The 25,220-nt window shown below is 43.5% G+C and overlaps 1 protein-coding gene across 1 annotated transcript in view; it reads right to left on the bottom strand.

Annotated features, from left to right (window-relative positions):
• Positions 1–25,220, bottom strand: part of LOC126460106 (coiled-coil domain-containing protein 13-like) — a 79,352-nt gene that overhangs the window by 18,649 nt on the left and 35,483 nt on the right. The window contains exons 5-8 of the mRNA XM_050095904.1: positions 19,529–19,705; positions 12,830–12,991; positions 8,505–8,770; positions 256–475 (exon numbers count right to left, since the gene is read on the bottom strand). Coding sequence (XP_049951861.1) covers positions 256–475; positions 8,505–8,770; positions 12,830–12,991; positions 19,529–19,705 — 825 coding nt within the window. The remainder of the gene's footprint in view (positions 1–255; positions 476–8,504; positions 8,771–12,829; positions 12,992–19,528; positions 19,706–25,220) is intronic.

Here is a 25,220-nt window from a genome sequence, read left to right as displayed (position 1 = left end):
GTTGTAGGGGTCGCCACCGGCGTCAACCTTGTGTGAATGCTCTGAAAAGCTAATCATTTGCATATCACAGCATCTTCTTCCTGTCGGTTAAATTTCGCGTCTGTAGCACGTAATCTTCGTGGAGTAGCAATTGTAATGGCCACTAGTGTATTATGTGACATTAGCGGGATGCCTGGTGGAGGTGACCAATTTTTTGTCCGCGGTGTTTCCCTGTGTCACGGTCCCCAGACACGAGAAGCGCCCCTGAGAGCCTACCTTGGTCTGCAGCTGGGCGGCGCGCGCGCGCTCCTGGCGCCAGCGGGCGTCGGCCTGCGCGGCGGCCTGGTCGCGCTCGTCCATGCGCGTGTGCAGCACGGCCACCAGCTCCAGCAGGCGGCGGCGCTCCGCCTCGGCCGCCTGCAGCGCCGGCGCGTAGCTGCCCCAGCCGCACTCCGAGGGCGCGCTGCGCGGACTGCCGCACACGCTGCCCTCCACCCTGCCGCCGGCGTCTCAGTTAACGCCACCAAAGACTCAAGTTCCGCTAAATTTAGAATACTAACGAACCTGTCAATACTTTTCAATTGCTGATTATGTATAGGAATTGCATATACGTCCTAACCTTCTCCTCCCTCCCTCCCTCTCCACCTCCTCGTCGCCCATCTCCCTGTTCTTTTCCTCCTCCTCCTCCTCCCCCTCCCCCCTCTCTCTGCCCGTCTCCTTCTCCTTGCCCACTCTCTCTCCAGCGCCTCCTTCTCCTCCCTCTCTCTGTGCCCATCACCTACTCCCACGTCCCTGTCCACCATCTCCTCCCCCTCTCTGTACACCTCCTCCTCCCCCCTTCCTGCCCATCTCCTCCTACCCCTCCCTGTCCACCTGAAAAAAGTTAATATAGAATTCAAAATATTCGTGATTTCTTCTATCGAAGATGTTATCTCGGATTCCGCTTTGAAAAGTAGTTGCTTGAAACGAGAGAAAAAGTGTTACCACAGGAAGACGAAGAAGTGTTGCGTAATCGGTGCGTAACATTTTTAGTAAGTCTGATTCAACAAATGAAAAACAGGTTACCAGAAAATTTGATTTTGAAGGGAAAAAAAATTCCAGGATAAATGTTGAACAAGCACTAAATCTCAACAAAGGAGATGTGATTGGTGGAATGGCTCAGTTCAATAAAAGTGTAGAATTTATAGCAAGAGCGGGTGATCAGTCACGAAAAATACATTTGTTGATTTGGAATGTGACTAAAGATATGAAAAAATTTTTGGAATGAAGTATTGCATTTCAAACACGCTCATGGGGAATCCAGTTTGGAGAAATTAGCGACTTCTGCGATTACTTTCATAATACTGCCTCATTCCATTCCGATGTTCGGAGGCTATTTAGCAGTATAAATGTAATATAAAGCAAGCAGAGGAACAGAATGAAGTTTAATCTTTTAACTGATATATTAAAAAAGAACAGGGTGTGGTTTGAGGTTGGAAGGAAAGAGCTGCAACGAATATGAAATTCCAATAAACGTTGCCAAACAAATCGGCACCAAGGAACCAAATCAACCTGAAACCGACGATGATGATGATGCAGACAAAAATGATTCATCTGAAGAAGACGAATTCGTTCAAATAATTATCTGTTGTTATAGAACTTGTTTTTATAGAACTGACCTTAAATTGCTGATTTATTTATTGTATGCTCATTTAATGATTGTGAATATTTGATTACTTAATAAAAAAGGGAACTAATTACTAACATACTTATTGTTTTCTTTCACAATAATTAAAAAAATTTAGTTCAAATTTCAGAGATTATGAAAGTAGAAGCATTTTAGTTAGTGGTTTTCTGGTGGTTTTTGCACTTGAAACTGGTGGGGAGCTCACTTTAACTGTTGGCAGTAGTGCATTCTACATTGTTTGAGAAATATCGTCTAAATTTTGTGATGAGCCAGTGAAGGACTATAGCTGAGTTTTGCTAACAACATTTCCCTATTATGAATCATTTAAAAAACCGTATGTCTTTCTGAAGGTTAAAGAAATTATCGTGTAAAAGCCTGAAGTAAATTGGTCAAGAACTTTGCGAGATACTTGCTAAAAACATTTATCGTTTATATAATATAATATATATATATATATCACTATAACACATATATTAAAAATGTGTAGCCCCTGGCCGCCTGAAGATTTATTTGAGTATCGTGTGAAAATCTGAAGTAAACGGTTCAGAAACTCTCCAGATTTTGGAAACAAAGTTAAATTGTGACTTGTATTTATGTAATAGTGTAGAGTTCGGAGCTTTCTCCAGTAAGAAAGACATCATATTTTTCTAGTAACTTTTTCAATAGAATCAATGGCCCTTTCATGCCAATGTGCTCCAAAGATGTTGTTGTGCATCGTTGCCATATTCCTCATATCTACTATAGCGGTCACAGAGTCCATAAATTTAATGAACAGAAAACACATTCCTGCGAATTTCTCCCCACTATGATCCACAAAAAAATATCTTTCTGTCATGCACTGCTGTCTACTAGATGAAGGATTACCTATCTGATAGGCCACAGAGATTCAGTAATAAGTTTAAAGGATCGGTTTTGTCCGAAAGGATTTGTTTGGAAACCAGAGATAAGCCATTCTCACACGGGACAAGTGGTCCAACGCTGACGTAGATAGATAGATGTATGACACAAGACACAGTGCCATCGTCACATAGGACTTACTGGTTAAAGTAATTTGTGACTATAGCACTCTCCAGGCGCAGTTGTCTGCCGTATCTGGCTCACAGGCCACAGAGTCGGTTTACGAAAATGGACATACGTAAAATTCCTACGTTACCTCTATTAAAATGCTAATTTCCTGCCTTATCCATATGGTAGTCAAGTTGTTTTGTTGTAACATGTTTTGTTGTAACATGTACAAATAAAAACTTTAAGATCTATGAAAATGTTATAAAAGAAGGGAAAATAACACGTTCTCTCAGAAAACATAAAGTTGAAAAAAAAGGGATACAAGAAGGCTCGAACCCACTTCATAAGTCGATGACTCAACCAACTGCGCCACGTTGAATTACAAGTTACGATCTTTTGGTGGGTTTAATTGCTGTTGCGTCATTAATTATAACAAATTGTTCGTATAACGTAATGGTACTTAGAAATAGCCTGTAATCCTAGGGTGTAAATAAGAATATACTTAAAACCCATCATATATGTGCTTCAATTAAAAGCGACAAATGCAATAAGGTGCCTACCAAGTTCTGCTTTCGATGCAGACCTTGCACTTGCTTCTTATTTGTTCAGTGTTTCCTAGCACGCTGGCTAAATATTGCAGAACTCCATGCGCGATGATGCCTTCTCAGCGTGAAGTAACGGAAGATGACATCTCAAATCTCGTACAACTTCATGTCAACGACAGCTATCTCGGCCCATGTGAGAACGGCTTTAACACTATTTGAGTCAGATGTGTGACATTAGTTTGTGTAGTTTCTTGATTGCTGTGCGTCCGGTTTTTAGTCATTAAACAATCTCAAAGAAACGGCAGAATTATTCCCAACGTATCACTGATTCACCTCTGCTGCAACACTGGAATACTAAGGGTGGAATGCGTAATGCGAATAAATCTCTCCTCAACATGACATGGGACAAATACCTCTTGTAGGTTTAGTTTTCGAAACGAAAGTGGATTTACGTATTACTAGCGCTGTAAATGAACTCGATATAAAAAGTTTGAGATCATTTGAGATATAACAAGGTTTGAGAGAGGAAACAATATTGCAGACTTTGCTAGAACATTCTGAGTGCAACAGTATCATAGTCGTGTTAAGTCATCCCAGAAACGAAAGAATAAAAGAAGAAGAGTTAGATAAAGAAAGTGAAGAAATGAGAGAGAAAAAAGCATCTGAGGTCCCAACATACACATCAGAGGATTCTGCTGTGAGTCTGAACATGTAAATCTTTTATTGCTGTTCTCTCAAACACGTTTTGTTTTCTGTGTGGAAGTACTATGACCTGAATTTAAAAAATTCCACACAGCTGCCTGTCAAACATATATACAAACACAGAGGAAATTCAAGAAATATATTCGTAGTGCAACGGCTAGAGGCTGTCATGCAGCCACCTCGTGCGTACACGTACTCGATCTGGCGCCATCTCGGAATGCTGACTACTGCTGGTGTCAGTATCTGCCTTCTGCAGAGCGCCTCCAAACATACAGCTGCATCCGAATTGCTGGACGCCACGAACACTGTTTTAAGCTACCGTCGGTTGAACACGATGTAGATGTCTTTTTGAGCTTACAATGAAGTCCTAATAACTCCATATTTATCCGCTGCTATGACGTTTACTAAATCCATTCCAAGCCTCTGTAGCAATTCCCTTCTTTTTAAATCATCAGTTTGATCAAGTTGTTTGGTGCACTGAAATAAAATAGCAGCGTTGACTCCTACTATGTTTAAAATGACATAAAATACAGACACTGGCCATCTGTGTGTTCGCTGTGGTACCGAATAGTTGGGGCACATTTGGTCCAGTGCGTCCACTCCTCTTTTTGAGGCATTGTAATCAATGATCATTTCAGGTTTTCTCTTTTGAGTACCAATTTTCTGATCGTGGTGCACAGATGAAAGCAATACAACAGCTCGACCTTTCCGAGGTTCTGTTTGGTTTGAATTCTCCTGGGATCTGCGGTTTATTTAGCTTTAGATTTCCCAAGACAGTCAACTTTTTGGCTTGCAGTTGATCACAGAGTTCAAGTGACGTGAACCAGTTGTCTACTGTCACATTTCTATTGCTTCACTCAGTTGGTGTTATTAATTTCAAAACATCCTGTGTTGGAACTGATAATATACTTTTATTTGTTCCTTTGCCTTTGTAGACAAATGCATTACATAAATAGAATGTTAGTGAATCACAAATGCACATAACTTTGAGATCGTATTTGGCTGGCTTCTTAGGCATATATATGCGAAATTTGCACCTATCACGAAAGGGTACTGACATTTCATCGATTGTCCCGTTCGCTCCTGGAGTATAATACTTTTCACATTTGTCTATTAAAAGTTCCCAGACATCTCCAATAGCTGCAAGTCTGTCATCAGCCTTCCTAGCATCTCCTGTAGTAGCACAATCGAAACGCATACAAAACAAAGTGAATAAAAATCTATGAATGCTCATAGTGGCTCGAAACACATCACGACCAGTTCCATCATTAGCAAAAAGTCCAACAACATTTTCGTGGTTATATTTCATTACTCCAGATAAATGAAGCAGACCTATAAATGCTCTCAGTTCTATTATATCAAGTGGCTTTATGAACGCTGGTTGAGGAGCTCTGTATTTGTTTGACATGTCGTGTATCTTGACGTTTGTACTGGTGAGAATTAGCTGTAATAAATCTTCAGTAATGAACAATTCCCAAGCAGATAATATATCAGTCGAATCAAGCGTTTTTGCTTCCCGTCTAGCACCTGGAAGGCGACTAACTACACTCCTGGAAATGCAAAAAGAACACATTGACACCGGTGTGTCAGACCCACCATATTTGCTCCGGACACTGCGAGAGGGCTGTACAAGCAATGATCACACGCACGGCACAGCGGACACACCAGGAACCGCGGTGTTGGCCGTCGAATGGCGCTAGCTGCGCAGCATTTGTGCACCGCCGCCGTCAGTGTCAGCCAGTTTGCCGTGGCATACGGAGCTCCATCGCAGTCTTTAACACTGGTAGCATGCCGCGACAGCGTGGACGTGAACCGTATGTGCAGTTGACGGACTTTGAGCGAGGGCGTATAGTGGGCATGCGGGAGGCCGGGTGGACGTACCGCCGAATTGCTCAACACGTGGAGCATGAGGTCTCCACAGTTCATCGATGTTGTCGCCAGTGGTCGGCGCAAGGTGCACGTGCCCATCGACCTGGGACCGTACCGCAGCGACGCACGGATGCACGCCAAGACCGTAGGATCCTACGCAGTGCCGTAGGGGACCGCACCGCCACTTCCCAGCAAATTAGGGACACTGTTGCTCCTGGGGTATCGGCGAGGACCATTCGCAACCGTCTCCATGAAGATGGGCTACGGTCCCGCACACCGTTAGGCAGTCTTCCGCTCACGCCCCAACATCGTGCAGCCCGCCTCCAGGGGTGTCGCGACAGGCGTGAATGGAGGGACGAATGGAGACGTGTCGTCTTCAGCGATGAGAGTCGCTTCTGCCTTGGTTCCAAAGATGGTCGTATGCGTATTTGGCGCCGTGCAGGTGAGCGCCACAATCAGGACTGCATACGACCGAGGCACACAGGGCCAACACCCGGCATCATGGTGTGGGGAGCGATCTCCTACACTGGCCGTACACCACTGGTGATCGTCGAGGGGACACTGAATAGTGCACGGTACATCCAAACCGTCATCGAACCCATCGTTCTACCATTACTAGACCGGCAAGGGAACTTGCTGTTCCAACAGGACAATGCACGTCCGCATGTATCCCGTGCCACCCAACGTGCTCTAGAAGGTGTAAGTCAACTACCCTGGCCAGAAAGATCTCCGGATCTGTCCCTCATTGAGCATGTTTGGGACTGGATGAAGCGTCGTCTCACGCGGTCTGCACGTCCAGCACGAACGCTGGTCCAACTGAGGCGCCGGGTGGAAATGGCATGGCAAGCCATTCCACAGGACTACATCCAGCATCTCTACGATCGTCTCCATGGGAGAATAGCAGCCTGCATTGCTGCGAAAGGTGGATATACACTGTACTAGTGCCGACATTGTGCATGCTCTGTTGCCTGTGTCTATGTGCCTGTGGTTCTGTCAGTGTGCTCATGTGATGTATCTGACCCCAGGAATGTGTCAATAAAGTTTCCCCTTCCTGGGACAATGAATTCACGGTGTTCTTATTTCAATTTCCAGGAGCGTATATTGTAAGCACGGGTACGAGTTGTAGGCGAAGCTTCTATTGACTACTTATAGCACTGCTTTTTTCCAAGAAAAGTATTCGTCAGCGGAAGGCCTAATGCACGCCTCTTCATCTGATTCTTCATCAGATGATTCTGATTCGTCATCAGATCATTTTGATGTAACTTCAGAGGTGGAATCATGATCACTTAGTATAAAATCATGCTCATCTGCTGTGCTCTCCACATCAGATTGCAAAAGCGCAGGATTTATTCACTATTCATTCCAACTCGTCATCTGTTAACGACTTCGATGATACCATTCCTCACATAACTTTAAAAGTTGATGTTATCACTGAAATTTAGCTCTTTTCGAAGTACTCTAAAACTTCAGTTGCATAAGACACTAATTGAGATAATGAAAAACAACTTACGTTAATACTCTGGTGGGGTATTTCTGAGACCTCTTTCTTTTTATGTCACAAAATATTACCGGAAGCACCGCATGCAAGACTCCGCGTTAAATGGCATCACTAAACTGAGGACTACCAACAACACAAGCACCTTCTGTTGTTCCATTCACATACTATGGTTCAAATGGCTCTGAGCACAGTGGGACTTAACTTCTGAGGTCATCAGTCCCCTAGAACTTAGAAGTACTTAAACCTAACCAACCTAAGGACATCACACACATCCATGCCCGAGACAGGATTCGAACCTGCGACCGTAGCGGTTGCGCGTTTCCAGACTGTAGCCCCTATAACCGCTCGGCCACCCCGGCCGGCCCACATACTACGTATTGTGTTCATATCGCCTGGGGTTCTCCAGGACCCCACTAGAGCAGTTCAGGGTTAAGTAGAGCAAAATTTCAGCTATGTACTCTCATCTTTTCACATACTTACCAACATGCACTTTTGCCAACGATGAACAAGAGCACGCATGCCGCACTCTTAAGAAACTAAAGCAGCTGAGACTAACAGCTGTCTCACACCTTTGATGACAGTAAGAGGGTCTGGAAAATGTTGATCACATAGTCCAGCCTTCATAGACCCAAAGAGATACAAATGTGAAGGTGTAGTAGGACATACAAATTTGTCATTGTGTCCCATAGTCGCAAATCTACTCTGGGCCTGGCGTTACAGTGTTGCAAGCAGACGCTTGTCTTTGTCTACTGTCCAACTCAGGGAAGTTGGGCTTTAAGCCAGTCAGTGTCGTCTTATGGTTCTGAACTGATGGCTGCTTCAGGATCCAAGACGTACAAAACAGCCACACTCTGCCTATCCCAGAAGACTGTGCACATTACTTTACTTGCAAATGGTTGTGTCCTGAACTTCTTGTTTGATGTACTCATGTTCTGCACATCACAGATTATCTACAAATACTAGAGATGGGAATGTGGGTATATTTCTGAAGATATTTAGGGAAATTTTCGAAAACCTAATTCAGGGTAGCTGTGTGGTCACATACATCCATATTTCTCCCAAATACGAGTTGTAATGCCCACTGATATCTATGCATAGTGTGCATTGACCGAGCACGTAAATCCATATTTCTCCCAAATACGAGTTCTAACGGCCGCTGATATCTATGCACAGTGTGTACTGACCGAGCAATCAAAAGAAAGTGTTGTGAGTGTAAGGTTGCCCGCCTTGCGTTGCTCACTTGGGCTGCTCCAGCTGGTCCAGGCGCAGCTGCAGCTGCTCGACCAGCCTGTCCCTCTGCGCCAGCTGCGCCGTCTGCGTGGTCAGCTGTGCCCTGAGCGCCGCCAGGTCGTCCTCCAACTGCCTGCCGCGCTCGCGCATGCGCTCAGCCTCCACCGTCAGCAGTGCCCGCTTGTCCTCCGCTGCCTCCTCTGCTGACCGCAGCTGCGCTGTCAGCGCCGCCACCAGCTGGTTGTCGTGTTCGCCTTTCTCCAGCAGTACTGTCATCTGCCACAAGCATTAGGGACACCAAAGTTTACCTTCCTATGAATTCACAAAGGATTCTCTCTTAAGTAACTTCTCTTTTATATCTCTTCTTCACACATTCGTCCTCCACTACATAGTTTACCCTTACTAATACAGACTTCCCATCAAGTTTTTCATGAGTAATGTAAATGTCAAACAGAATCATCCATCAAGCAACTGTCACAGAACCATCAAAACCGATTTAACACATTAAAACTCCAAGTGTTGATCCAACAATTCCTCCACCAACAGTAGTACTGTCATTACCAGTTCCACCTTTGGAAACCTTTGTATAACCAAGGGTATGCTCATAATGTCCTAAAATCGCTTCCATTTCATCACTTCATATCAACATCATCTCATCACTGCGAGATATTTAAATTTACTCATTTGTTTGATTATTTTTCCTTCTTATTAAAATCTTTGCTTTTGCTAGTTCTAACACTAGAAATGCTAGTAATCTAGTTTTCTTTATGGGAAATGTCATACCATATGTAACAATAACTAAACTCATTTTATGTACAGTTCTCTCAGTTTCATTTACAGTGTTAACTGTTTTCACACAGTCATAAGAAAACAATAGAGCTGTAAAATTTATATTCTTAATAATAAAAGTTTCATTTGGTATTTTAAGCTAGTTTTTTTTAATCATTACAATACAGGACGTCTCAGGAAGAATGCTCAATAGGAACGGTCATTCGGAGCACAAAAGTGTAGTAAATATTAGCTCTAAAATGCGTACCTTAGAGTTACGTGCATTTCTTTATCTTCGATACTGTGAAAAAAATCTCTACCATTACAAGCTCTTTGCTTTCCATATTTTGAGAGATGGCAGTGCGGACGAAACCAAGAAAAAATGTCCAGTAAACATGAGCTATAAAGTGCATAATTTAACAGCTATGAGCATTTTTTCATCTTCACTACTGTGAAACACATCTATTCTACTGAATAAATGCCTATAGCCTTTAGGTATCCATTTTAGAGCCCACGTTTACTAGACACTTTTCTGCTTGTTTTGGTCCCTAAAAGCTCCTCCGAAAATATGGAAAACAAAGAGAGATTTGTTTCACAGTACCGAAGGTGAAGTTTTAAGGTACGCGTACTACCATCTCTCAAAATATGGGAAGCAAAGTGCTTGTAGTAGAAGAGATTTGTTTCATAGTATCGAAAATAAAGAAATGCACGTAACTCTTAAGGTACGCGTTTTAGAGCCTATAGTTACTAGACTTTTGCGTTTCGAATGATGGTTCCTGCTGTACCGCTGAATATTGTCCATTCCTCCAGGGGCAACGTGTATAACTACTAGAAGGTGTGGGTGAAACTGCCCATACTTATCTTACTTAAAGCATGTGGAATTTATGATCTCCCAGCAGAACTGTTGAAACGTCTGGGAAACAAGGCAAGAAAAGAAATAGTCTTCCTCTGTAATGACATGTATGAGAAAGTGAAATGACCTGAGGACTTCCTTGCAACAGTTATGATACCAATAGAGAAAAAGAGAAACACTAAAAAATGTGAAGAGCATAGGACCATCAGTCTAATTTCTCATGCAGATAAAGTGTTGCTTAGAGTGTTGAATAAAAGGCTATATGTCAAGCTCGATAGAGGAATTGCGGAGGAGCGGTTCGGATTTAGAAGAGGAAAAGGAACAAGAGATGCTATTGTCCTGTTAAGAACTATAGGGGAAAGATATATGGGCCGGCCGAAGTGGCCGCGCGGTTCTGGCGCTGCAGTCTGGAACCGTGAGACCGCTGCGGTCGCAGGTTCGAATCCTGCCTGGGGCATGGATGTGTGTGATGTCCTTAGGTTAGTTAGGTTTAACTAGTTCTAAGTTCTAGGGGACTAATGACCTCAGCAGTTGAGTCCCATAGTGCTCAGAGCCATTTGAACCAAAGGTATATGGAAAAAGATAGAAAAGTCTTTGCTGTTTTTATAGATTTAGAAAAGAATTTTGATAGAGTTCAGTGGAACAAGCTGACGGATATTTTGAAGAGGAAAGGAGTAGACTAGAAAGAGAGACCTCTGATATAGAATCTATAATTACCCCAGAAAGTAAGGATGAGGATTGGAAATGAAATGTCAGAGGGAAGCAGCATTGGACGAGGTGTTACACAATGTTGCTGCCTTTTCCCACTGTTGTTTAAGAGATTATTGCGAAAGGCTTAGATGGGAAAAGAGAAATATGTAAGTGAATTAAATGTGAATTGCAGAGTAATCATGTAGATGTACATGTATTGGCGGAAAAAGAAGAGAATCTATAAGATTTGCTGAAAGTCAGCAGACAGTGAATAACGTGCTGAAAGATCTGAATGAAGCTCGTGTGGAAAATGAGACGCAAATAAACACAGCAAAAACAAAGAGTATGGTCATCAATACAAGACGCAGACTGTCCAATATTAAAATAGGACTAGCTACCATTAGCCAAGTAAATGCATTTAAATATCCTGGAAGCACAATAACTGAAGACTTGAGATGTCACCAGGAGGTGAAAACTCGAATTGCCATAGCGAAGGAGGCATGCAACAGAAAGAGAAGACTGTTATGTGGCAAATTAGATAAAGGCCTAAGGAAAAGGCTTGGCTAATGTTTTGTCTGGAGTGTGGCACTATAAGGGGCTGGAACAGGGACACTGAGACGTGAGGATGAAAAATGGTTAGAAGCATTTGAGATGTGGATGTGGAGGAGAATGAAGAGGATAAGCTGGATGGAAAGAGTGAGTAACGAAAGAGTATTGGAAAGGTTGGTGAGAGAAGATGTTTCCTGAAGGTTATAAGAGAAAGGAAAAGTAACTGGTTGGGACAGTCACTGAGAGGGGAGAGCTCGCTTAGCAGATGCTTTGGGAGGACTGGTTTGTGGGGACGACTGAGAGGAAGAAGGAGATACAAGATGATAGACGGCACAAAGGGAAGAGGAAATTACGTGGACCTGAAAAGGATGGCAGAAGACCAGACAGCCTGGAGAACTACCATGTGAAAATCTGCCTTTTAGCAGAACACTAACGATGATGAAGATCTTACTCTTTGGTTAATGTTTTGTGGAACTGTTTCATTTTAGAGGATAAATCTTTAACTTCTTATTCACGTACAGTGATTGAACAGCTGATATTAAGTGCACTGGGATTAGTCTAGTTTACAGTGGTTCCCGTAATAAGTGTCATTTCGCTGTTTTAAATGTCTTCTCCTAGTCTGCAAACGTGTGGTAAATTGCTAAACTAAACTCTCTTATTTCTTCGTTTATGAGTGTTAGTCTGAAAATAGCCTATAACCTGAATTTGATCTTCCATTTCTGAAGCAACGTCGGGTATCTGATATTTGCACATCTCTATTAAGAAGTAATGCTTTATTAACTAATTTGGCGAACACGTTTTGACCATGTGAGCGAAATTTGCCGGCAGTTTATGACTGAGAGCCTGACTTTTCCCTCCGGTACCTCTCTCCAGTCTTCCAAACTTCACACAACTCCTCCTGCATACCTTGTGGTACTAGCACTTACGATAGAAGGGATATTCTGGAGAAATAGCTTAGCCACAGTCTAGAGGATTGCGTCCAGAATGAAAACGCCGATTTGAAACTTTCTGGCAAATTAAAACCGATTGCTGGACCGAAACGGTAAGTGTGTCTGGATAATTCAGTCTGTAAAACCATGGCTGAGGTTTTATCCCAAGACTAAGACAGTTTTAACCTGCCAGGTGGTGTCAGTTCAGTGCACACTCGACGAAAGAGTGAATAATTCATTCTAAAGCTATGTGAGTGACAACGCGATAGTTAAACTGTAGCTGTTGCCTTTGGCTAGGAAGTTCCGGAGTGGTTAGTGGTTCCAGCAGTGACAACGCGATAGTTAAACTGTAGCTGTTGCCTTTGGCTAGGAAGTTCCGGAGTGGTTAGTGGTTCCAGCAGTGACAACGCGATAGTTAAACTGTAGCTGTCGCCTTTGGCTAGGAAGTGCTGGAGTGGTTATGTGGTTCCAGCACACATTACGGGCACGACTGACAAGCAGTGATGCAGACAGGGAGCTGGTTTGGCAGGCTGTGGGTCGGGTTACCTTCTGCTTGAGGTCGCGCAGCTCCGCCTCCAGCACCTTGGTGCGGGCGCGCTGCCCCTCCAGCCGCCTCCTGGAGTCCTCCAGCTGGAGCTGCGTCTCGCGCAGCGACGCCACCGTCTGCTCGTGCGCCGCCCGCCGCTCCTTTTCCATCTGCTGCAGCAGCTGCGCCAACAACAACACTCTGTCCAACAACTAATGTCGCACATCTGGTCCAGATCACGGAAGTTTCTGGGAAAAAAGTTGTTAGTTCGATATGCTACATTATCAGAGTAGTGCAAGTGCACGACGATGTTGGTGGATTTAGTTCCTAGCGAAAGGCTGTGCCACCTGCCACGGTAACTGAGATCTCAATATTTCACTAATGTCTATCAAAATGGTACACAAGGAAGAAACAAATTAATATTTACGCCAGCTGCCACGTTTATTTATTGAAAGTCAAGGCAGTTGTTTCGTTGCACAGTTACATATCAAAGAAAACATAAATGCCTTTGCCGTACATGTGCAGACTGAAGCGACGGACGAAACTTTGTACCAAGGCTACATTTGAACCCGGACCTGCTGCTCACTATACAGATACGTTTATCACTACGCCATCCTAGCACAATAGCTTTGTACAATTGCAGAGACTACCCTAACACGGCTCCCTCCTCAATCCAAATTCACATTCACGCATCAGCTCAGCTCACTTGGTATTCTCACTAAACTCGAACAGTATTTTCATTCGTCGCTTCAGTCTGCATATACGCTTGATAGATGTCTGAGACTTTAAAAGGTCGCTGCAACCGTAAAGTCTTATTTGATGAAAGCAACTATGCCTGGGTTTCAGGCGGGATCCGCCGTTTCTTTCGATACTGAGTTGTTATTCCAATACAGTTGCAGAGCCTCTGCAATGTTGTTCGAATTTAGGGGGAATACCAAGTGGGCTGAGTTGTGAATGGGAGTTTGCACTGAGGATGGAGGCGTGCTAGGGTAATCCGTGAAGTTTTGCCAAATCATTGTTCTAGGATGGCGTAGTGGCTAACCCACCTGCCCAGTGAGTAGGAAATATAGGTTCGAATCACGGTCTTACTACAAATTTTCAGTTGTTTCTTCAGGCTTCATATATACATAATTGATGTTTGAGGCTTTAGATGGTCCTTTGATAAATTTTTTTACCCTATTTTATCGTTGGTATCAAGAACTTGTACACATAGATAATGAAATGTACCTGTGATGTCTTCAAGAAGAAATGAACGAAGTAGAAGGCTTAAAGTACACTGAGAAGACGAAAGTCATAGGACAGCGATACACACATATACAGAAGGTGCTAGCATCGCTGACACAAGGTATAAAAAGGCAATGCATTGACAGAGCTGTCATTTGTACTCAGATGATTGATGTTAAACGGTTTCGGATGTGATTAAGGCCACACGGAGCTACTCAACAGACTATGAATGCGGAATGGTATTTGGAGCTCGACGCATGGCCCATTCCATTTCGGGAATCGTTTGATAATTCAATATTCCGAAATCTACTGTGTCAAGAGTGTGCCGTGCATACAAATTTCTCCATTACCTTTCATCACGGACAACTCAGTGGTCGACGGCCTTCACTTCATGAACGAGAGGAGCGGCGTTTGCGTGGAGTTGTCAGTGCTAACAGACAAGCATCTGTGCGTTAAGTAACTGCAGAAATCAATGTAGGATGGTAGTACCTTTACTAACAGCACGACACTGCCTGCAGCGCCTCTCCCGGGCTGTATCGTTTGGACCCTAGACGATTCGAAAACAATGTCCTAGTCAGATGAGTCCCGATTTCAGTTGGTAAGAACTGATGATAGGGTTCCGCTATGGCCACGTACAGAAGTTGTCAACAAGGTACTTTGCAAAGCTGGTTGTGGCTCGATAATGGTGTGGGCTGTGTTTACGTGGAATATACGGGTCCTCTGGTCCAACTGAAGCGATCATTGACGGGAAATGGCTGTGTTCGGCTACTTGGAGACCATTTGCAGCCATTCACGGACGTCATGTTCCCAAAGATGTATTTGTCACCGGCCAGAATTCTTCACGAATGGTTTTAAGAACATTATGGAAAATTCGAGCGAACGTTTTGATCACCCAGGTCACCCAACAAGAATCCCATAGAATATCTATGGGACATAATTCAGAGGTCAGTTCGTGCACAAAGTACTGCACCACTTTCGCAATTATGGACGGCTATAGAGGCAGCATGGCTCAATATTTCTGCAGGGGACTTCCAACGACTTGTTGAGTCCATGCCACGTTGAGCTGGTGCACTACGCAAGGAAAAAGGAGGTCCGACGATATATTAGGAGGTGTCCCATGACTTTTGTCACCGCAGTGTGTATGCCGTATTTCTGCTTATTATCGTACACAGATGCTTTAAGACACTAGAAATCTGAGCGACCGTAAAATTAACAATGCATTCTTCAACAACAATGGTATGTTTGGTTTTTGAGGATGAAAAGTATACAGCTGGCCGAAGTGGCCGTGCGGTTAAAGGCGCTGCAGTCTCGAACCGCAAGACCACTACGGTCGCAGGTTCGAATCCTGCCTCGGGCATGGATGTTTGTGATGTCCTTAGGTTAGTTAGGTTTAACTAGTTCTAAGTTCTAGGGGACTAATGACCTCAGCAGTTGAGTCCCATAGTGCTCAGAGCCATTTGAACCATTTTTTTGAAAAGTATACAGTAGATCAGAAGAATATCTGCGAGCGGTAAGGCGAGCAGTGGGCAAACGGCTGATTCGCTCGTTCCTTTCTGCCCCGCGGCCGCCAGTACCTTGTGTAAAGTGTTGCCTTACCAGCAGAGTTCATGGTCAGCACTGTTGTATTTCTCAACTGTCGTTTATGGCCACCTATTTCTTTCATTCTTAGGATTCAGTACCATAATCGGTAAAAACGGAGCCCTTATAGGATCACTTTATTATCCGTCTGTCCGTCCGATTGTTAGCAGTCCAATTATCTGGGAACGGATAGATGTTTTCAGTTGAGATTTATGTCACGTACTAAGGCCTATGACCCTTTACATGCTTAAAAAATTTACGTTTCTATCTCAATGCAGTCATAAGATACAGCCGTTAATGAAATGTAAGATTTTATGTTGACTGTGCTACAAATATAGCACCATTCTTATCCATCATCTATCAGAGATCATTGGAACAGCGGAAACTTCCATGGAACTGGAAGAAGGCCCAGGTCATAGCAATCTATAAAAAGGGTAGAAAATCGGATGCACATAATTACCGGCCAGTTTCACTGACATCGATTTGTTGTAGAATCATGGAACATATTTTGTGTTCAGACATAATGACCTTTCTAGACTCTGAGAAGTTCATCTTCAAAAACCAGCACGGTTTTAGGAAACAGCGGTAATGCGAGACACACCTGACTCTCTTTGTGCATGAGATACAACAGACTGCAGATACCAGCTCCCAAGTTGAAGCCATATTTCTCCACTTTCGAAAGGCGTTCGACTCAGTTCCGCACTGTCGCTTGCTCCAAAAAGTGCGCGTTTATGGCCGGTCCGATGATATATGCCGTTGGATCGATAGTTTTCTAACAGACAGGGAGCAGTATGTCGTCCTGAATGGGGTGACTTCAACGGAAACAAGCGTAACATCAGGTGTGCCTCAGGGCAGTGTAATAAGTCCGCTGCTTTTTACGATTTACATAAACGATCTTGTTGATGGTATTGACAGCGGCATTAGACTGTTTGCCGATGATGCTTTAGACTACAGGAAAGTAGTACCACACGAAAGTTGTGAATAAATCAATGAGGATTTGCAGAAAATAAATGCTTGGCGTAATAACTAGCAGTTGTTGTTATTGTTGAGATCTTCAGTCCAGAGACTGGTTTGATGCACTCTCCATGCTACTCTATCCTGTGCAAGCTTCTTCATCTCCCAGTACCTACTGTAACCTACATCCTTCTGAAACTGTTTAGTGTATTCTTGGTCTCCCTCTACGATTTTTACCCTCCACGCTGCCCTCCAGTACTAAATTCGTGATCCTTTGATGCCTCAGAATAAGCCCTACGAACTGACCCCATCTTCTAGTCAAGCTCTGCCATAAATTTCTCTTCTCTCCAATTCTATTCAATACCTCCTTAAATGGTTCAAATGGCTCTGAGTACTATGGGACTTAACATCTGAGGTCATCAGTCCCCGAGAACTATTTAATCCTAGCTAACCTAAGGATATCACACACATCCATGCCTTTGTTTTTTCCCTAAATGGATTCAGTATCACCACAATTGTTTTTCGATCTACCTTTCTAATATTTAGCATCTGTGTACATTTCAAATTCTTCCATGCTATTCCGTGTGAACGTCTTATTGTCTATCTTTCATTTCCATACAAGACTATACTCAAGAAAAATACTTCAGAAGAATCTCCCTAACACTTAAATTCACGTCAGATGTTAAAAACTCCTACTTTTCGGAAATGATTTATGCATTTTATATCACTTCTGTTTCGGCCATTATCATTTTGCTGTCCACATAGCAACTACTACTTTTAATGTCTCATTTCCTAACAGAATTCTATTCAGCGGATGTATCATAGGCATAAACTCTCTGTTTGCTCCTTTCGTCTTAATAGCCGACGTCTGATGACGGCAGTAGCAGAAACGTCGTAGTAAAGCAAATTTTATAACCGATCAAGACGTTTTTACTCGTAAAATATTCGCAGTTATCATTACCCATAGAGGGAACTCATTTCCTTTATTAATTGTGTGAATGTCTGTATTTGTCGTTAAATTTCATTTGGTTGTGAGAATTAAAAGAATATTTATTATTATAATTTATAGTCTCGCAGTGGTCCTAGACGAGTGAGAGCAGGCAATGGTTGTCAACTGCATCGTATGACTGTTTTCAGTACAGACGCTATTATCTTTGTGTTCTGAACTACAAGTTAGAATGACTCCCATTTAACATATTTACTTCAGTAGTTTAGTCCTATCAGATATGTTGAAGCTAAGGAACAATACAGGATGAGCGATAGGATCTTACCACGCAATGTTAATTACCGTTGCACATAAAGTTCGGGGATGGTTCTTACTCCAAATTTGGCAGATGTACCATAGGCATAAACTCAGAGTAAAAAACTCGAATCAAGCAGAAATAATAAATTTTCCAAACAGTAATGTGGAGCTTACAAGAGGCCAATGTCAGTGAGGCTGAAGTCAATGCCTTTCTAAACAGTAATACACATGATGCTACTGCTACATTTTATGAATGTTAGTTATAATGTGTCTACGCCTGGGTAACCTGCTGCAGACGCTATGCAAAGTAACTTGACGCTTGCGCAGAACTGCATTCTCATCCTGAGCACTCACTGACCCCACCCCTCTGTCCCATAAGGGGTTCTCGCCCCTGCTGACTGACATATGTGCATCTACCCATTTCGATTGTTCCCGTTGCTATCTCTTTACTACATGGAATGACAACACAGTTTTAGTGCACCGTATGTCCAGCGAAACTTCTTCTTAATAAGGCACTTATAATCTATGCAATTCCATTAGATTTCATGTTGTAAGAGGAAAACAAAGGAGCACTGATGTCATTAAAAAGTGGGATTGTAACAAGGGTTAGCTACACGTGTCGCACAATAAATAAAATAAAGGAGAAGGAGAGGAAACAAAGCTAAAAGTACTTCTCAAGGCTTCACTTCTTCAGGGAAGATGCCCACGAAAAATAAAAATAAAATTTTGTATTTAAACTTCCACGTCACACGTGTTTTTAATTTTACGTTGTCAGTGTGAAAGTAAGTGACGTTGTCCCTTATACTACATTTTTTACCTTTTTTATGACATTCCTTTGTGGCACTCTGTGGTCGATCTTGTATTGCTTTAGGTGATTCTTTGTTTATGGATTGGGTATGTTGCCTTCAAATTTTATTTGATTTGATTATTTATATATTACTTTGTCTTTTAATACTTAGGCAAAGAGAGATGAGTATAATTGCCTGCTGGTCAAATTAGCTATTATAAAGAATGGACCTACACACATTTAAACCGTGTTTTATACTTTGGCAGTGGTTGCGTATGTTTTAAAGATAATCTGTATTTTTGTAAGTAAGAAGAGACAAAAAGTACATAATATAATAAAACAATAAAATCTGACGGCAACATCTCGAATACTAAAGCTACTTGTCGACTTTAAGTTACATCTTTGTAAAAAAATTTTGAAACAAGCTGTCAGTTGATGTTTCCATTAGGTGGTACTGACGTAGAAATTTCTTTATAAGTTTTAAGCTTTTGGTGGGTGCAACATTGAGAATATTTTGTAACTTTTTCTTATCTTTCGTTAGCTAGTTGTCTACCTATAACAAACGCCTGTCTCTCTGTTTGCTCCTTTCGTCTTAATAGCCAACGTCTGAAGACGGCAGTAGCAGAAACGTCGTAGTAAAGCAAATTTTATAACGGATCAAGACGTTTTTACTCGTAAAATATTCGCAGTTATCATTACCCATAGAGGGAACTCATTTCCTTTATTAATTGCGTGAATGTCTGTATTTGTCGAATTATTCGTCGTACTCATTTGCAGACTCACTAGCTGTAGCTTATAAGTTATCCTTGTCCACACCCCTGTGCACCATCTGCGCTGGTAGGGACCAACTCACTTCGTGCGCACTCTACCGCATTGTCTCAACTTCACACAGCAGTGTCCGGCTGCATCAGCGACACGTCAGCCGCGCCTCACCTGGCTCTGCGCCGGGCTGACGCCGTGGTCTCCGCTGCTGGAGGCGGCCTGCCCCGGCTGCTGCTGCTGCTGAGACAGCCTGTCCTGGAGCTCCGCCACGCGCCGCTGCAGCTGCAGGATCTGCTGCGCGCGCCCGCGGAACGACCCCAGCTGAGACACTGCCACCGCCTCCCCCACCTGCCAGGCATACTCATCTACCCACGCGCACCACAACAAAAAACGCTCACTGTCTAACGGCTGTAGGTGGAAAAGTAGGTATATCTACATCAGTAAATTTTACAGGACAGCAATTAAAAAGAAAAATGGCACACAGTGAGTCATACACCAATAGTCTGTCTGTAAAATCTTATTTTATTTTCGGTGGCACAAACTTATGAGAGTAATTATAGTCATTTCAAACATAAGTACTTCTGTAATGAAAAAGATATAATGGAAACTAATGTTTCACTAACTGCTCAAAGTAACAGACATGTTAACTAATTACGCCACTATTTGTGAAAATTGCAACACAACGAACGAGACATACACTACCGGCCATTAAAACTGCTACACCATGAAGATGACATTCTACAGACGTGAAATTTAACCGACAGGAAGAAGATGCTGTGATATGCAAATGAGTAGCTTTTCAAAGCATTCACACAAGGTTGGCGCTGGTGGCGACACCTACAACGTGCTGACATGAGGGAAGTTTCCAACCGATTTCTCATACACTAACAGCAGTTGACTGGCTTTGCCTGATGAAACGTTGTTGTGATGCCTCGTGTAAGGAGGAGAAATGCGTACCATCACATTTCCGACTTTGATAAAGGTCGGATTGTAGCCTATCACGATTGCGGTTTATCATATAGCGACATTGCTGCTTGCGTTGTTCGAGATCCAATGACTGTTAGCAGAATATGGAATCGGTGTGCTCAGGAGGGTAATACGGAACGCCATGGTGCATCCCAACGGCCTCGTATCACTGGCAGTCGAGATGACAGGCATCTTATCCACATGGCTGTAACGGATCGTGCAGCCACGTCTCAATCCCTGAGTCAACAGATGGTGACGTTTGCAAGACAACAACCATCTGCACGAACAGTTCGACGACGTTTGCAGTAGCATGGACTATCAGCTCGGAGACCATGGCTGCGGTTACTGTTGACGCTGCATCACAACAGGAGCGCCTGCGATGGTGTACTCAATGACGAACCTGGGTGCACGAATGGCAAAACGTCTCTTTTTTGGATGAATCCAGGTTCTGTTTACAGCATCATGATGGTCGCATCCGTGTTTGGCGACATCGCGGTGAACGCATGTTGGAAGCATGTATTCGTCATCGCCATACTGGCGTATCACCTGTTGTGATCGTATGGGGTGCCATTGGTTACACGTCTCGGTCACCTATTGTACGCATTGACGGCACTTTGAACAGAGGACGTTACATTTCAGATGTGTTACGACCCATGGTTCTACCCTTCATTCGATCCCTGTGAAACCCTACATTTCAGCAGGTTAATGCAGGACCTCATGTTGCAGATCCTGTACGGGTCTTTCTGGATACAGAACATGTTCGACTGCTGCCCTGGCCAGCACATTCTCCAGATGTCTCACCAATTGAAAACGTCTGATCATTGGTGGCTGAGCAACTGGCTCGTCACAACACGCCAGTCACTACTCTTGATGAACTGTGGTATCGTGTTGAAGCCGCATGGGCAGGATTTATGCACCCAAACTGCGTGAAGCTGTAATCACATGTCAGTTCTAGTATAATACATCTGTCCCATGAATACCCGTTTATCATCTGCATTTCTTCTTGGTGTAGCAATTTTAATGACCAGTAGTGTATAATTACAATCAAATTTATTCCAAATATTCGAGACATGAGAGTACACAAATGATTAGAATTACGGAACTGTATATGTACTTTGGCCATGAGAATTCAGTATGATGTGAAGCCGCCACATACAGCAGTTAGGACATCTACATGTAATGGCATGGAATCAAAGAGGGAGCAGATATGGTACTGTGCAACATACTGCTATGAGGTTTGTAGCTGCAAAGACATAGCATCAATAGTGGTTGCAGGAGGACCAGAAAGAACAAGCTGCTGGCCAAACATAACCTACCCATCTTGGATAAGTGCTTCACATTGTCCTGCTGAGATATGGCATGCGAAGCTGCTGCAGGAGGTGTACAGCCATGGATTCTGAAACCTCCCTGATGTAGCTGTTGCAGTTCAGATAGCCCTCAACACAGAGGAGGCGACGTGGCATGTTATCGTCTACAGCACTCCACATCGTCTTACTTGGCACTTGTCCTCTATGCTAGTTAACAATGTATTCTTTCCAACCGTCTTCACCATGGTAGCGTCTATTTACGACGACTGTTCAACAAAGGCTGAGACTGATTTTTTTCACAAATAATTATCACTCCATTTCAGTGTTTACACGATCTTTTTGAAAGTACTCACATCCTACTTGAATACCCTTTTCATATCGTCCCTGCCAGTCCTTGAACACATGGTACATGCCATTCTTTCTCAGTTCGTTGAGAATCGCCTCACTTTTGTTGAACACTGCTTCAGAGATCTCAAATCAAATTCTCCTAAAGCTTTGCCTTTTGTGATGCGAATAAAAAAATCATACAGTGCAATACGAGGATTATAAGGCAGATGTGATACCCAGGTAATAATTAACTGAGCGAGAAGTTGCATGATTTGATTTGCGACAGAAGGTCACGCATTGTCATGACGAACTGTCTTGACACTGCAGAAATGCTTTAAGGTAAAAGCGGCTACTGATAGAAATGTGGATGGTTTTTCTACATATACAGCGTAAAAACGAGGCACGTCTGTAAAGTCGCACTGAGTCGCGCCAATGAGGGAATTTTTGTTTATTTTTTGTCAGCCAACCTGCACTTAATTAGACAGAAAGATGTTTTATTCTATATTTCTGTCTTAACGTAAAACCATATGTCCTGTTGCATTATGTTCTTTACTGTTTTAACAAAAACTTGTTTGTCAGAGTATTGTAGTTATTACATAGTCTTGGTGACTGCGGAAGATTTTCATTTCATTTCTTTTTCCTGAAACACGATAGATGAAAGCTGTCTAAAACGTTGGCACATTTACATCTATAAATCATACAAAAACCAGAAGTGAAATGGAAGGTTTAGAGATGCAAGAAAGAGGCTCAGGGTGCAGATTCATGAGCAACATAAGCCTTGCAGAAGCAACCTGGAGTGTTTTGACACTATTTTCAAGATTCAGAGAGGACAAAGGTAAAAGACTTTTATAGCTTATATGTTAGGGAAATACAAAAATCGTATACCTCAGTGGTTTAGTCCCGTTCGTGAATTTTCCAAAAGAGACCTAGAAAAATGATGAGAAGGTGAATTTCAGAGAAAAGAATTTAAAGTATAAAGTGAAAGTTTTGAAATAAAATAGTGGTGTCAATGACATCCCTATAGACCATGTTGTCGGCACATTCCACCCAGAGGCTACCTTCTGGCTGACTTCAGCCGACTTCTGGGCACCTTCCTTAGGTCCAGAGATCGCACCTGAAACTAACTTGCTGCTGAGCCCCTGCTTACCTAGATGCATTCTCTCTGCTACTGCAGACTTGCATCCGTGGGCCACTGAGGCCGCATCCTACATTGAGGTCCTTGGTTCCGGGCCAAGGCGTGCCTCTTCCCTTCCCTGCCACTTTGTGTGACAAGTGCTGGGCCAGCTGTGATCATCCAGTAGGTGACGTAGCACCGTTTGGGACATGGCTGGCTACAACACGAGCCGTGCCGCCGCATCCTGCTGAGCGGCGCCACTGCGGCTGTCGCCTCACGCCACCTGGTTTTGGTGCTGTCAAAGTCTGGGCCAACCTGCGCGACTGATGTATTGATTGAGATGAATAAACACTCTGCACACGTACAACAGCTAATCAACAAGGACTGACATTGATTTTTTTCCCTGTAGTTTCCATGATAGTTTCCTATCTGTGCCATGGGTATTTGAAGAAAGAGGGTTTGATGTCCACAGGTGACAGTACTCTCGTATTGGTAGGTTGGTAGTAAGGCTGTATTCCGTAGACGCTCTCTGCATTTCGGTTACCAACCAGTGGAGGTGGTACGAGGAGTATGGCGCAATAACGTTCTGTGTTCGCTTAAACGATATAGCCATTTTCTCTGCCTGGGGACTGGGTGTTTGTGTTATCCCCATTATTTCATCAACATCGTCTTTCATGACAGCTGCTAGATTGGATTTTGTACAAACCAGAGTGCGCAAAATTTGGGACTTTGTACGGGCGCTGATGACCGCACAGTTGAGCACCCCACAAACCAAACATCATCAAATAAAATGGTTGAAATGGCTCTGAGCATTGTGGGACTTAACATCTGAGATCATCAGTCCCCTAGAACTTAGAACTACTTAACCCTAACTAACCTCAGGACATCACACACATCCATGCTCGAGGCAGGATTCGAACCTGCGACCGTTGCGGTCGTGCGATTCCAGACTGTAGCGCCTAGAACAGCTCGGCCACTCCGGCCGGCGCCTAAGGCGTGATATAAAAGGAAGTGTCGGAACATCTTTAAGACTGCAGATGATGCGATTTGTCCATGAGAAATTAGCACCGCCAGAAGACGGTATCCATTAGCAGAATGACTTGCAGAGCGTTCGTGAATGGTTCAGGCTCTGGCAAATGACTCTAAACGTCGATAAATGTATAATAGTGTACGTACACAGGGGGAAAAAATCCACTTCTGTACAATACACTACTGATGACAAATTGCTGGAAATAGTATCTCCCGTAATTAGACGTAACTATCCAGAGCGACCTTAACTGGAATGACCAGATACACTGCGGTGGCAAAAAATCATGGGATACTTCCTGATACTGTTCGGGACTCCTTTGGCCGGGGTAGTGCAGCAACTCGACGCGGCATGTCCTCAACAAGTCGTTGGAAGCCCCTGCATAAATATTGAGCTGTGCTGCCTCTATAGCAGTCCATAATTGCTAAAGTGCTGCTGGTGCAGGATCCTGCACACGAACTGACCTCTCCATAATGTCCGTAAATGTTCTATGGAATTCATGTTCTGCGATTTGGATCGCCAAACCATTCGCTCGATCTGTCCAGAACGTTGTTCAATACAGTCGTGAGCAATTGTGGCCTACTGATATCGCGCCTTGTCGTCCGTAAAAATTCTATCTTTGTTTGGGTATATGAAGTCCATGAATGGCTGCAAATGGTCTCCAAGTAACCGAAGGCCCAGAGGACCCAGTCTATTACATGTCAACAAACCCACACCATTATGGAGCCACCACCAACTTGGGTCAAGGTCTTAGTGGCGTCTGCGCTACATTTGAACCCTATCAGCCGCCCGGCCGAAGTGGCCGTGCGGTTAAAGGCGCTGCAGTCTGGAACCGCAAGACCGCTACGGTCGCAGGTTCGAATCCTGCCTCAGGCAAGGATGTTTGTGATGTCCTTAGGTTAGTTAGGTTTAACTAGTTCTAAGTTCTAGGGGACTAATGACCTCAGCAGTTGAGTCCCATAGTGCTCAGAGCCATTTGCACCAACCTATCAGCCGCGCGGGATTAGCCGAGTGGTCTGAGGCGCTGCAGTCATGGACTGTTCGGCTACTCCCGGTGGAGGTTCGAGTCCTCCCTCGGGCATGGGTGTGTGTGTTTGTCCTTAGGATAATTTAGGTTAAGTA

Source organism: Schistocerca serialis, chromosome 1, assembly GCF_023864345.2.
Source record: "Schistocerca serialis cubense isolate TAMUIC-IGC-003099 chromosome 1, iqSchSeri2.2, whole genome shotgun sequence".
Taxonomy (NCBI): domain Eukaryota; kingdom Metazoa; phylum Arthropoda; class Insecta; order Orthoptera; family Acrididae; genus Schistocerca; species Schistocerca serialis.
This window is presented reverse-complemented; position numbering and strand designations above follow the sequence as displayed.